Here is a 13588-nt window from a genome sequence, read left to right on the forward strand (position 1 = left end):
ATTCTATTTTGTACAAAAAAAAAAGGGTTGCCACTTGCACAGGAAGGGATCCTGCGCTTGTGTAGGAAGGATCAACAATCAAAGTTAGCACCTTCACCAACACCATCCAATAAAAAATAAAAAACCGATTTTTATTTTTTGGGCTCGAATTGAAGTAGAACCAAGCAAAATCATCCATCATAATATACCCAAAAAAATGCTAGAGAGAGAGAGAGAGAATACCAGGCAGTTGAATAATGTTGGAGACACGAAACACGAATAGTGCTGAGACACAAACGTGCTGCCGGAGACATGATGGACGGTAGTTGCAGAGGGACGGCCAACCGTTCTAGAGAGAGAGAGAGAGAGAGAGAGAGAGAGAGAGATTTTCGAGGGAAAATAGGGGGAAATGACCAAATTATTTTTCTCCCCCATGCTGGTTTCAACGTGGGCTTTTCTTTGCTTTTTTTATTTATTTTTTATTTTTTTATAATTTTATAATTTCATAATTTTTTAAAGTTTTAAATTTTTATTTATTTATTTTTTATTTTGTAGGTAGGGTTGTGTTGTATGAGATTTGTATGGGGTAGTAAAGCTATCATATCTCAACATATGTGTAGGGGTAGAAAACATAAATTTGACCTGTTTCAAAGGTCAACAAACCAGAAAAATTAACATAAAACAACATTCGCATGGACTTGTAACTCATCGTACCTTCTCTTGAGCGCTCTTCAGGAAAAGATCAGTGCAAATGAACACATTAGGTACTTGTAAATACAGATTTTCATTAGGAGCACATAGCTTCCATTCCTCCAATTAAATGTATAAGTTTAGAAGCACAGTCGAGTTACCCTCGAGACAAATTTAAGTTCCAAAACAAACCTAATGAACTCAATTGACCAAGCAACTTCTCGTTCAAGTCCAACTCTTTTCTCAACGACGTATGCAGTTCCATTATGCCATGGCTCAATTTTGTCGGTATGACATTCAAATGTTTTTGAGCCCCAAAAGATTATGAGGAAAGCTACCATGACTCAACTAAGTTCTATTTTTATTTTATTTTGAACTTAAGAAAACATTGTTTTGTTTTAAACAAACATTTCCGTCGTGTCTCCTCTTACTCCCGTTATAGTCCTCGCACATTAAAAAGCAATGACTCCTGAAATGCTGTTTATTTATTTTTTTGATGTAATGCTAAGATCCAGGTTACCGTTTCCACTGCAACATGGGCCATCTAATTGGGACTTGAGTCCGTTCCATGCGCAGGATCGCTTTGAGTTCAGTTAAAAAAAAAAAAAGCCTAAAAAGCCAAAAAAAATTAAATTAAATTAGAAAGGTAATGTCCAATCGACTGAATCGAGGCCGCCTTTCCTCTCCTCTAGATTCCTCATCTCGGAGACCATCCATTTTCGGTACCGAAATTCCGTACGAGAACCCAAGACATTCAGCTCAAGCTCCTCGAGTTCTGCCTCGGTTTTCTCAAAGAAAGATCTAGGGTTCCGACCCCATACCTCTCCAATTGTTCTGAAATGGGAAGCAAGAGGGAAGAAGAGCGAAATGAGAAGATTATTCGTGGTCTCATGAAGCTTCCGCCCAATAGGAGGTGCATCAACTGCAACAGCTTGGTAAATTCTCTCTTCCTTTCCTTTGTTTTCCAGCAAGTTTGATGGCCTTCTGTTTTTTGGTCTTTCCTTTGCTGTATAAGCTGAGCTGAGAGTTTACGATTAGATGTTGTTTGATTCGTAAGAAAGTCCAGGAAAATAGAACAACCTCAGGGTTGGAAAATACTTGAATTATAGGAGATGAAGAAATTTAGCTTTTGCCTTAAAATTTTCACCTCTGTAGTTGTTATCAATTCTCAGTGAATATGATCATATTTGATTTGTGCAGGGTCCTCAGTATGTTTGTCCGAATTTTTGGACTTTCATCTGTACGACTTGCGGTGGGATACAGTGAGTACCCTTTTCTATATAATTTTTTCTTTTTTCTTATTTCATCGTAGTGTTTAATATGCAGCCTTTGAAGATAGACTTATGTTATTTCGTTATTGTTTTTTCCAAATTTAATCCTGTTTAGATGGGAGGCATGCTTGGTAGTTTTAATAGACATCAAAAGGTTTCCAAATAAATCCTTGGACTTAGAAGCATACTGGTTACACGTTCTTTATTACTTTAATATATATATATTTTAATTTTTTAAGTTTTTAATTTTTCCCTTCATGACCAGCTTTTCTCAAATCTCAATTTGTTATCCTATTTTGTGCTCTTTCATTCACAAACCAATGCATTTGAAGTAGTGAGACCTTACACGTGTATCTAGTTAAATCGTAAATACTTGAGAATTCTTTTAAAGGATAATTGCACTATTGGTCCCTAAGGTTGGCCTAAATTACAAATTACTCCCTGTGGTACAAAAAGTTCATGAAGGGTCATTGTAGTAAACTATAATTACAAATCAGTTCCTGAACTTGTTTTTCATTTACCAAGTTAATAGATTCCGTTAGTCAGCTACGTCACACCCAATAGGAAGCTGACAAATGTCCATTACAATAAAAAAATATAAAATCTAATAAAAATATAAATAAATAAAACAAATATTATATATATCTTGTTTCTATTGAGGAGATGTGGATTTGGGGAAAAATGGTACTCTCGGATAAAACATTGTATATCCTCTGTGAGATTCTCAGTGATGGTTAATGGCTCTCCTAATGGATTCTTCAGCAGTTCTCGTGGGTTGAGACAAGGGGATCCTCTCTCACCCTTGTTGTTTGTTTTTGTGATGGAGGCATTGAGCCGAATGATTTCAGCTGCGGTAGGAGGGGGCTTACTCGAAGGATTTAGTGTGGGTAATGTTTCATTCTCACACTTGTTATTTGCAGATGATACTTTGATTTTCTGCAATGCTCGCCATGCTCAGTTGCGTTATCTTAGAAGCCTCTTTCTTCTGTTTGAAGCTGCTTCGGGCTTGAAGGTTAATTTGGCCAAGTCAGCTTTAATCCCTGTGGGAGACGTAGTTCAAGTGGAAGGTCTTGCCGATATTCTAGGGTGTGGGGTTGCTAATCTACTGGTGAAGTATCTAGGCCTTCCATTGGGGGCTTCCTACAAATCTATTCATATCTGGGATGGTGTTATTGAGAAGGTTGAACGTCGGTTGGCCAGCTGAAAAAGGTTATACCTTTCCAAGGGAGGTAGAGTTACCCTCATCAAGAGTACTCTTTCCAACTTGCCCACGTATTTTTTGTCTCTTTTTCCTATTCCGGCAAGTGTAGGTGCTCGTATTGAGAAGCTACAACGAGACTTCCTTTGGGGAGGAATTGGTGATGAGTTCAAGTATCATTTGGTGAAATGGTCTAAAGTGTGCACTCCAGTTTCAGAAGGCGGGTTGGGTATTAGAAATCTGGTGGTGTTTAACAAGGCTCTATTAGGCAAATGGCTGTGGCGTTATGGGATTGAGAGGGAAGCTTGGTGGAGAATAGCGGTGGATTCCAAGTTTGGAAGTTTATGGGGAGGTTGGTGCTCCCTAGAGCCTACAGGTACTTTTGGGGTGGGGTTGTGGAAGAACATCAGGAAAGGGTGGAAGAATTTTGTAGGATTCTCTAGATTTGAGGTGGGAGGTGGGGCTAGAACAAAATTTTGGCATGATTTGTGGTGTGGGAACTCAACTCTTAAGGAAGCTTTTCCTGTTTTATTTGGAATTGCTCGTGCGAAGGATGCTTCAGTTGCGGATAATGTGGAGCTTGTGGGTGGCTTTAATCAGTGGAGCGTGCGCTTTTTCAGAGAAGCGTATGATTGGGAAGTGGATACCTTTGCTGCATTTTTCCAGGTATTGCACTCGGTCAGTTTTAATAGAGGTAGTGAAGACAAATTGTGGTGGATCCCTTCCAAAAAAGGTTTGTTCAAGGTTGGGTCTTTCTTTAGCTCTCTGGCTTGCGATGTGAGAAGTCACTTTCCTTGGAAGAGTGTATGGCGGACTCAGGCTCCTCCGCGGGCGGCTTTTTTCGCGTGGTCTGCGGCTCTAGGCAAGATCCTAACGGGGGATAACTTAAGGAAGAGGCATGTCATTGTGGTGGATAGATGTTGCATGTGCAAGAGAAGCGGGGAATCAGTGGATCATCTTCTCCTTCACTGCGATGTTGCATACGTTATGTGGAGTGCTATTTTTTCTCGTTTTGGTCTGTCTTGGGTTATGCCTCTGAGAGTCCTTGACTTGTTTGTGTGTTGGTGGACGGCTGGTAGGCTGAGGAGTGCTGTTATTTGGAAGATGGTGTCGACATGCATTCTCTGGTGTGTTTGGAAGGAAAGAAATGATAGGTGTTTTGAGGATTTGGAGAGATCCTCGGAGGAAATTTTAGCTTCTTTTTTTCACACGTTGTATCTTTGGACGGTGGCTTTTGTGTCACCGTTGTCGTTTACCTTTGATGAATTTCTTGTTCGTTTTTCACTTTCTAGCTAGGTGCGTTCTCTTGTATACTGCCGGTGTATTGAGGGGCGCCTTACGCTTTTAATAAGACCAACTTATTACTTATCAAAAAAAAAATATATATATATATATATTTTAAAAATACTGAATGGGTGGCTGTTGGTTGGACAGCCACCCCTGGCACCATCGGCAGCCACCCCTATAGTATTTTTTTTTTTTTTAAAAAAAAAAACAAATATTTTTGTTTTATTTATTTATATTTGTATTATATTTTATATATATTTTTTTATTGTAATGAACACGTGTCGGTTTCCTATTAGGTGTGACGTGGCTGACTAACGGAATCTGTTAACTTGGTAGATGAAAAACCTGTTCAGGGATTGATTTGTAATTATAGTTTACTACAAGGACCCTTCATGAACTTTTTGAACCACAGGGAGTGATTTATAATTAGGCTAATTCTAGTGATCATTGATGTAATTATCCATTCTTTTAAACAGAATAAGAAACCATGTTGGAGAAACCTTTTCTGTTAAGTCTCTGTTGGTAGAGGTTTATTCATATATGCCTGATCAGGTTTGAGGAAATATGGTTTCTTAAACATAGTACTTACTTTATCAAGTAAATATGCTAGTTTCTTCTTAGGTTAGGTGCAATTACTAGGACATTCTTTTTATTTTTTGAATTTTGCGTACCTCCCCGAGTTTCAATTCTTTATTGGCAATTACTACCTTCTTGACTTGCCCCTTGCTTCCATTCCCAATAGTAGCACCTCATTCAAAAACTTTCCTAGATTGATCAATTTCATCTTCATCATCATCATCATTATTCCTAAACTTACTAATGAGGATGGAACTCTTCCTTCAACACCAAAACCTTTCCTAATCCGGCCTTAAAATTGAAGCCTTTATGCTTAACACCAAAAAATAGTCTGAATACACATTGGCAGGGGAGGTTGGTCTGATTTCTTAACATATGATAGATTTCTTATAATTTGCTTTACCTCAGGGGAGTCAGCCTTTTCATTCATCCCGAGTCTTTTTTATTTTTGGGAAAAATCTTCCTTCAATAGGAATGTAACCTGTTCTAAGGAGAAAGCTTTTCTTTTATTGCTACTTCAATATTGTGACGGGAAGACATGGAGAGCTGCAATTTTTGTTGCTTCAACTAATTATTTGCTGCCATCTATATAACAAGGACACATAACTGGGTGTTAGGCCTGAGATGGTTATGATGGGCTTTACGTGATGATTTTCTTAATAAATTGGAATGTGCCATGATGAGATGGACATCATTGAATGTGTAGAAACTAATTTTTCTCCCATAAGAAAAGGTCATCTACAGGGTATGGCAAGATTGGATCTCTTCAAATTGTATTAAATCATAAAACAATAAATGATAGACTGTAGTTGCAGGTTTCTTCTCAAACACTTAGCAGTTACTATACTTGGTTTTTTGCAATTGGGTAAATTTGTTTCATCCCTAGCTAGTCAAAGGCGGAGCCAAGCGGTTTTTTACCTAATGGGAGCTGGATATGTAACTCTAAAATAAAATCTAAAAATTGTACTTCTAATAAAATCTAAAAAATACTAGTATGTCAAAAGTCAACTATTTTTTTTTGATTATCAAAAAAAAATAGTTGACTTTTGACATACTAGTATTTTTTATTTTTTTACTTATGATTAAATCTTCAAGCTCTTAGACAAAAACATACTTTTTCTAGCACTATCCATGCAAAAAATTATAATACAACTCAGTTAACACATATGAAAACACCTTTAATCAACTTTGAAGTCCAAATATACAAAAAGAAGGAATTTTTTTTTTAATTACTCATTTTCATAGAAAACCGAACAAAAGTCTAATTTTTCGTTCCTTTTCTTCAAATTCTCAGTAAATCTAATATAAAAGATTAAAACGTGGAACTCAAACCATATACTTTGTTATTCTTTTCAAACTCTTCAATCCTAATGAAAATCCAAGCATTAATGCAAATTCTCCCAATTATACGAAACCTTGTTGACTTAATCACCCAATTCCTAGAAAACACAAAGTAATGGAATGACAAAATCCCAATTTTCCTACTATCTTTTTTTTTTTTTTTTTTTTTTAATTATTATTATAAGTAATCGAAATATCATTAAAAGCGTAAGGTGCCCCCAAGTACATGTGAAGTATACAAGACAAACACCTAGCTAGAAGAAAAAAAAAAAAAAGCAAGAAAATCGTGAAAACTTAGGATTGAAGGAAAAATATAAGTAACTGTCCATATATATATATATAGAGTGTTGGAGAAAAAAGACTTAAGCTCCTCAATAGTCCTCTTATGATCTTCATAAATTCTATAATTTCTTTCCCTCCAAATAAACCATGACAAGAAAAGGCACCATCTTTCACATAGTAGTAGTCCTAGTGGTACTAGTTTTTTTTGATAAGTAAGAATTCATTAAAAAGCGTAGAGGGACGCAACTCTAGTACCCAAGAAGTATACAAAAGTGCCTCAAATCAGAGGAAAGAAACGAACAAGAAAGTAAAAAATCAGCGAACGATATACTACCCGGGCTATGTGCCAACACCCAAAGATATAACATATTAATCACATTTCGACAAAGAGCCCCAACTAGTACCTCCACATCCTCAAAAAGTCTAGAATTTTTCTCACACCACAAGCCTCACAAAATGCATAAAAGAACCTGCTTTCAAATACGGTTAATAGGACCACGACCCATCAAAGTGCCCCAACCACTCAATAAATTCAAGACACTATTAGGCATAATCCACTCCACCCCGAACAAGCTATAAAAAGAACTCCAAACAACCTGTGCCACATTACAATGAAGTCCATGCTTCTTACGCATAACACACCACTCTACCACCATAATACCATGCCTACATAAATTGTCATGAGTTAAAATCTTTCCTAAAGCCACTGTCCAAACAAAGAAAGCCACTCGCTTTAGAGCTTTAACATACCAATACCCTTCAAAGGAAAAGAAGCCGCTTCGTGACAAACTAATGCTTTATAGAAAGTCTTCATTTCAAAATTCCTCCTCTTAGAAAGATTCCACATCACCCTATCAACCTCTCCATGCCGAACCCGAATAGAGTATAAATGTTCATAGAAGGACATCACCATCTCCACCTCCCAATCCTCAGCATAGCGCGTAAAGAGAACATTCCAATGAGCCATGCCTCCTACCACAGACAAATTATCCACCACCCAAGCATCCAGAGAATGCACAATAGTGTACAAAGCTGGATAACAGAGCTTGAGAGGCCTGTCCCCACACTATAAATCATGCCAAAAGCGAATATGAGACCTATCACCCACCTCGAAACGCAAATACTTGGCAACATTATCCCACCCCCTTCGAATAAATTTCCAAACACCGACACCATAAGGCCCCGTCACTGGTAATGAACACGAACCTCCCCTCACACTCCCATACTTCACCTCAATCACCGATCTCCACAAAGCATCGCGCTCTTGAGAAAACCTCCAAACCCACTTCCCCAATAAGGCTTGGTTAAAATTAATAACATTACGAACTCCCAGTCCACTAGCCTTGATTGGAGTACAAACTCGATGCCAATGACTAAATGAAATTTAGTCTCATCCCCCATACCACCCCACAGAAACTCCCTTTGAAGCCGCTCCAGTTTCTTAGCTACACTCATAGGAATAGGGAACTGAGATAAATAATAAGTAGGAATGTTAGAAAGAGCACTGTGAATCAACGTCACCCTACCACCCTTGGATAAATAAAGTTTCTTCTAACTAGCCAACCTTCGTTCCACCTTCTCAATAACCCCATTCCAAATAGAAATAGATTTGAACGATGCCCCAAACGGCATACCCAAATAAGTCATCGGCAGAGACCTAATTCTACAACCCAAAATATGTGCCAAAGACTCCACATCTTCCACCTCGCCAATAGGGACCAATTCGGATTTGCCTAAATTGATCCTCAACCCTGACACTGCTTCGAAACATAAAAAGGTACACCTTAAATTTTGAACATGCTCGGCCTGTGCTCCACAAAAAATTAAGGTATTATCCGCAAACAGCAAATGATTCACCACTAAAGCTTCATTATCCCTGATGCCCACCGAGAAACCTGACAGCAAGCCTTGGAGCATAGATGCATTCAACATCCTCCTAAGCGCTTCCATAACCACCACAAACAGCAAAGGAGAAAGAGGATCATCTTGCCTAATCCCCCGCGAGCTCTGAAAGAAACTTGTAGGGGTGCCATTAACCAATATGAAAAATTTTACTGTAGAAACCCAAAATTTAATCCATTTCCTTCACCTCTACCCAAACCCACACCTTTGAAGCATGTAACGTAAGAAATCCCAATTCACGTGATCATATGCTTTCTCCAAATCCAGTTTACATAATAACCCGGCCTCCCTTGACCACATTTGGCTATCCAGGCATTCATTGGCCGTCCACCAATGAAAGCATTTCGAGAGCTCGAAATAATTTTTCCCAACACTGATTTTAGCCTGTTAGCAAGGACCTTAGAAATAATTTTATAGACTCCTCCCACCAAATTGATAGGCCTAAAGTCCTTAACCTCCACCGCTTCTGCCTTCTTAGAAATTAGGGAAACAAAAGTTGCATTGAAACTCCTCTCAAACTGGCTACTATTATGAAATTCTGAAAATACTGCCATAATATGTTTTTTGAGAACCCCCCAATATTTCTGAAAAAAAGCCATAGAAAAACCATCTGGACCTGGTGCCTTATCCCCGTTCATCTCCCGCACCACCTCTCACACCTTTTTCTCCTCAAAGACTCGTTCTAACCAGATACACTCATCTGCATCAATGGAAGAGAAAGAAATCTCATCCACCCTAGGCCGCCACGAACTCTGCTCGGTGTACAGTGTGTAATAATAATTCACAATATGATCCTTAATTTCCACCGGATCGGTAGACATAGCCCCATTGATCCTCAAAACTCCTACATGATTGTACCTCTGATGCGAATTAGCCACTCTGGAAAGAATTTAGCATTATTATCCCCTTCCTTTAGCCACAGAGCCTGAGATTTTTGCCTCCAATTAACCTCCTCAAACAGGAGTGTTTTTTCCAGCTCTCTGATCATGTTTGACTTTTGTACCCACTCCTCCTCCACTAGCCCCCGAACGTCTTCAAAACACTCCAGCTCTTTATTACCTTCCAATAATTCTTTCTTCTTCTTCTTCCCCACATCACCAAAGACCTCCACATTCCATTACTTCAAGTCCACCTTTAAAGCTTTCAACTTGTTAGCCAGCATATAACTTGGTAGACCTTGAAAATCTTAAGACTCCCACCAACGTTGCACTTGTTCTACAAAGCCATCAGATTTGAGCCACATGTTTTCAAATTTGAAGTATCTTTTCCCTTCTCTTTGCATTCCACAATCCAACATCAAAGGGAAATGGTACGATAAAAGTCTAGGCAAACGACTTTGTGACACATCAGGGTAATGTTCTTACCACTCCGGAGATAACAGAAACCTATCAATTTTAGACCATACCTGATTATTGGACCAAGTGAACTGCCCTTCTTGGAGAGGAATATCCACCAATCTATGCCCATGTATGAACTCCGAGAAATCTTCCATAGTAGTAGAAAAATCACTAGCTCCCGATTGCTCACTTGGAAACCGCACCACATTGAAATCTCCCCAAAAGCACCACGGCCTATCCCACCAACTCATCAATCCAGCCATCTCATTCCGCAACACGCTCCTCTCCCCATCATCATTAGGCCCATGCACACCCCCAAACACCCACATAAAATTATCATCAGCGTTACGCAACAAAACAACTAAAGTATACCGTCCCACGCATTCATCCACCTTCTCCACAACCCTCCTATCCCACATAATCAGAATCCCACTTGACGCCCCACTAGCCTCCATATAACACCAATTCACATGTTAGTAGCCCCATAAACTTCAAACCACTTCTCTAGTAATGACTTCCATTTTTGTCTCCATCAAACACACCAAATCAACCTTCCAATCTTTAATGAGCCCTTTAATATGCAATCTTTTATCCATCTCATTACATTCCAAGATAGTATTTTAAGCTTTATTAATACATGAAACGCCCCTACCATTTCCTCTCCTTCTATTAGATTGCTCCCCCTTCTTGTCATAGTTAATGGAACAATCCAGCCGCTTAATCTCCCTCTAGCCTTTCACTCCTGAAACTGTGTTAACCATAGCCAAAGAATCAGCCAAGGGTTGGACCCACCTGGCTTCAATTTGTTCAAACAATGCCAACAATTTATCTTCATATTGGTCACATGACACTCTTACTAATTTGTAGTAACCCTTCACCCTTTCCATCACCCATCTAGGAGACACATTCGAACTCGAATCCTTGTCCATCTCCACTGCCCAAAGGCATAACGAATAACGGGCCCAAACCCTCCACCTCATCGCCTACACCACCCTCCACAATTTCATAACTGAATTCAGATTGTACAAGGAAAGAGGATAGCTCCTTCAAGCCCTCCTGCTCTCTAGGAATGCCCGCAGAAGAAACTCCCTCCCCCCAATACATCCAATGCCCTTCCTTTTACCATATTGAAGCTCAACCCTCTGACAGGGCTTTAGCTAGATCACCGGGTCGGAAACTTTCGAAAAAATTTCTTCCTTCTCCCCCTTGAGTTCTTCTGTAATACCTCCAATATTCCCCAGCTCTCCTATAGTCTTTTCCAAAACTACCTGGCTCTGTTCCTTCCCTGTGCCTAGACTAAGCATTCCCGGCCCACTGTTTTCAGCCTCAATACCAGTTGACGGATCCCCCTCATTGCTAGGTTCTACCATTTTGAGCTCCTCCACCTCAACAAATTCCTCATTCCTCTCATCGGCCTGCTCTGTCCCTGTTTCAGTAGGAGGCAAGCCCACGTTATCTGGCACCAAAGTCAGAACTCCTCCAACAAAATCCTCGGCTTTGTCTGTATCTCCCCCAAAACTCCTTAGCGCCCCTACAACAAGTTCTGAGAGGAACCCATTCTATTCCACCTCTGTAGCAATGCTATGTAGTCCCGACCCACAACCCACAACCTTCAACCTCCATCCCCACCATCTTACCCCCTTCACTTGTTGACAGATCAAATTTTAAGTCCTCGGCTAGTAAATTTCCTTCAAACAACTCTTCGGCAACCTCTGTCCCCTTCTCAGTGTTGTTTGCTGGATTCTTGGTGGAACTCGAACTTGCCAGCATCAGCCCACCTGCAACCACTTCGGTCCTACTGCCAAGAGATAAGTTGGCCCTCTCTGACTACAATGCCTCCATACCCAGCTGACGGTTTGGAGCCGAAGACTTCCGTGGCACTTTTGGTTTAGCTCGCCACTGTGTCATCACCTTGCGAGGAGACCGCCGATTGCTTTGCTACACGTGTGTCTTTGATCATTGGGGCTTTAAGTTTCAACCGAGCTTAGCATTGGGCCTTGACCCCACCCACCGCCCCAACATGCAACCCACCTGACTTCTCCTCACCTTTATGCTCACGGCCCAACTCCAACAAGCCCAACCAATGTTTAGCTTCCACCTTAAAACGCCCAAGGAAACTCTTCAACTCTTCCATATTTTCTGCACCTTCCAGATTATACTGCATAACGTCTTCTAATTTGGACGAAGATTCACCCGCTCTTGTAGCATGATCGTCGGCCTGCAATTGTGGGATTACCATCTTTGGTGCATGTCGAGTCACCGTATTGCCCATACTACCCCTGCCATCAACTGGACGCATGTTGCCTGACGGTTTGCCTTCCACCGCCACTATGTACGAATGCCCTTCTCTTCATAGTCCAGTTGTCGTTGGTGCAACGGCCAGCTTCATCCTATCAGATGGTTTTCCAATCCGTATTTTCTCGTAGTATGCTCTCAACCTCTGCAAATGAACCCAACAATCCATCTAGCCCTTCCCATTGCTGCCTTCTAGAATAACAACAAAGCTACGTCTTCCTCCCCCTCCATACTTCGACAACTCAATATGCTGACCATACTTGTTTGTCCTTCTCAGCACCACATAAGTCGTACTTCCTAGACGAAAAGTTCGCCAATTCTCACTGGACTCATCACCCTTAGTGAATCCCTCCATTGCTTTCATCAACCATACTATGTTTGACCACTCAAGGATGACCGCCCGGAAAATGCTTCTACTCCTCTCGGTCGCACTCCACCGCTAACATCAGCCCGAAATTCAAAGGACTTGAGAGTCCACATAACAGAAACCTAAGTAACCCATCTCTCTTGGTATTACCAGTGCCAGAAACTCACTAGACGAACATAATTCTGATGCTTGACCTCCACACCGATCCTCACGCGCCACCCCCTACCCTCACGCGCTACTCATATTATGTTTCTCTTCGAGTGGTACTAGTTGTCCACCAACATGCATACAAGTCAAAAACTTGTCTAGGCATAACCCAAGAAAGCCCAAAGCGACTGAAGAAAGCATTCCATAAGCCTCACGCTGCCTCACAATGGTGAAGAAGATGATACATAGATTTTCCATTTCTTTTGTACATGCAACACCTATCGATCGCAATGAAATGCCACTTTTTAAGATTGTCTATAGTAAGGATTTTTCCTAAAGGGCACCTACCAAGCAAAAAAAGCTGCAATTGTTTTTTTGATAACTAAGAAACCAATTTTATTAAAAAAAGCGTAAGGTGCTCCTTAGTACACTGGGAGTATACAAGGAGAACACCAAGTTAGAAAGAGAAGCGAGCAAGAAAGTTGGAAAAAGAAAAAGACAAAGGTTGGACATAAGCTGTAGTCCAAAAATACAAAGAATGGTAGAACAAGGAAAGAATATCTTCCAAGGTACTTTCCAAGTCCTCAAAACTGCTTTTGTTTCTTTCCCTCCGTAAGCACCAAAAGAGGCATATAGGTGCCATATTCCAAACCGTAGCACTCCTTGATCTTCCGAAGGACCACCAACATGCAAGCAAGTTGATAACCCGTTTGGGCATAAGCTAAGACATCCTGAAGTGATTGAAGAGAGAGCTCCACAAAGTAGAAGTCACATCGCAGTGAAGAAGGAAATGATCCAAAGACTTCCTATTCTTTTTACACATATAGCATTTGTTTATCATGATAACATGCTGTTTCTTGAGGTTGTCTAGGGTGAGAATCTTGCCAAGAGCCACAGTCCACACAAAGAAGGCAGC

At 40.3% G+C, this 13588-nt stretch overlaps 1 protein-coding gene across 2 annotated transcripts in view; it reads left to right on the forward strand.

Annotated features, from left to right (window-relative positions):
• The first annotated feature begins 1232 nt into the window (after positions 1-1232).
• LOC133874329 (probable ADP-ribosylation factor GTPase-activating protein AGD14) overlaps positions 1233-13588 on the forward strand; it is a 39027-nt gene continuing 26671 nt past the window's right edge. The window contains exons 1-2 of one of the 2 annotated variants that reach the window (XM_062312224.1): positions 1233-1604; positions 1870-1931. In XM_062312224.1, the coding sequence (XP_062168208.1) occupies positions 1509-1604; positions 1870-1931 (158 nt within the window). In that variant the 5' untranslated portion in view covers positions 1233-1508. The remainder of the gene's footprint in view (positions 1605-1869; positions 1932-13588) is intronic. The other variant, XM_062312223.1, reaches the window with a different exon arrangement.

The sequence above is a fragment of the Alnus glutinosa genome, chromosome 7, assembly GCF_958979055.1.
Source record: "Alnus glutinosa chromosome 7, dhAlnGlut1.1, whole genome shotgun sequence".
In the NCBI taxonomy this organism is placed as follows: Eukaryota; Viridiplantae; Streptophyta; class Magnoliopsida; order Fagales; family Betulaceae; genus Alnus; species Alnus glutinosa.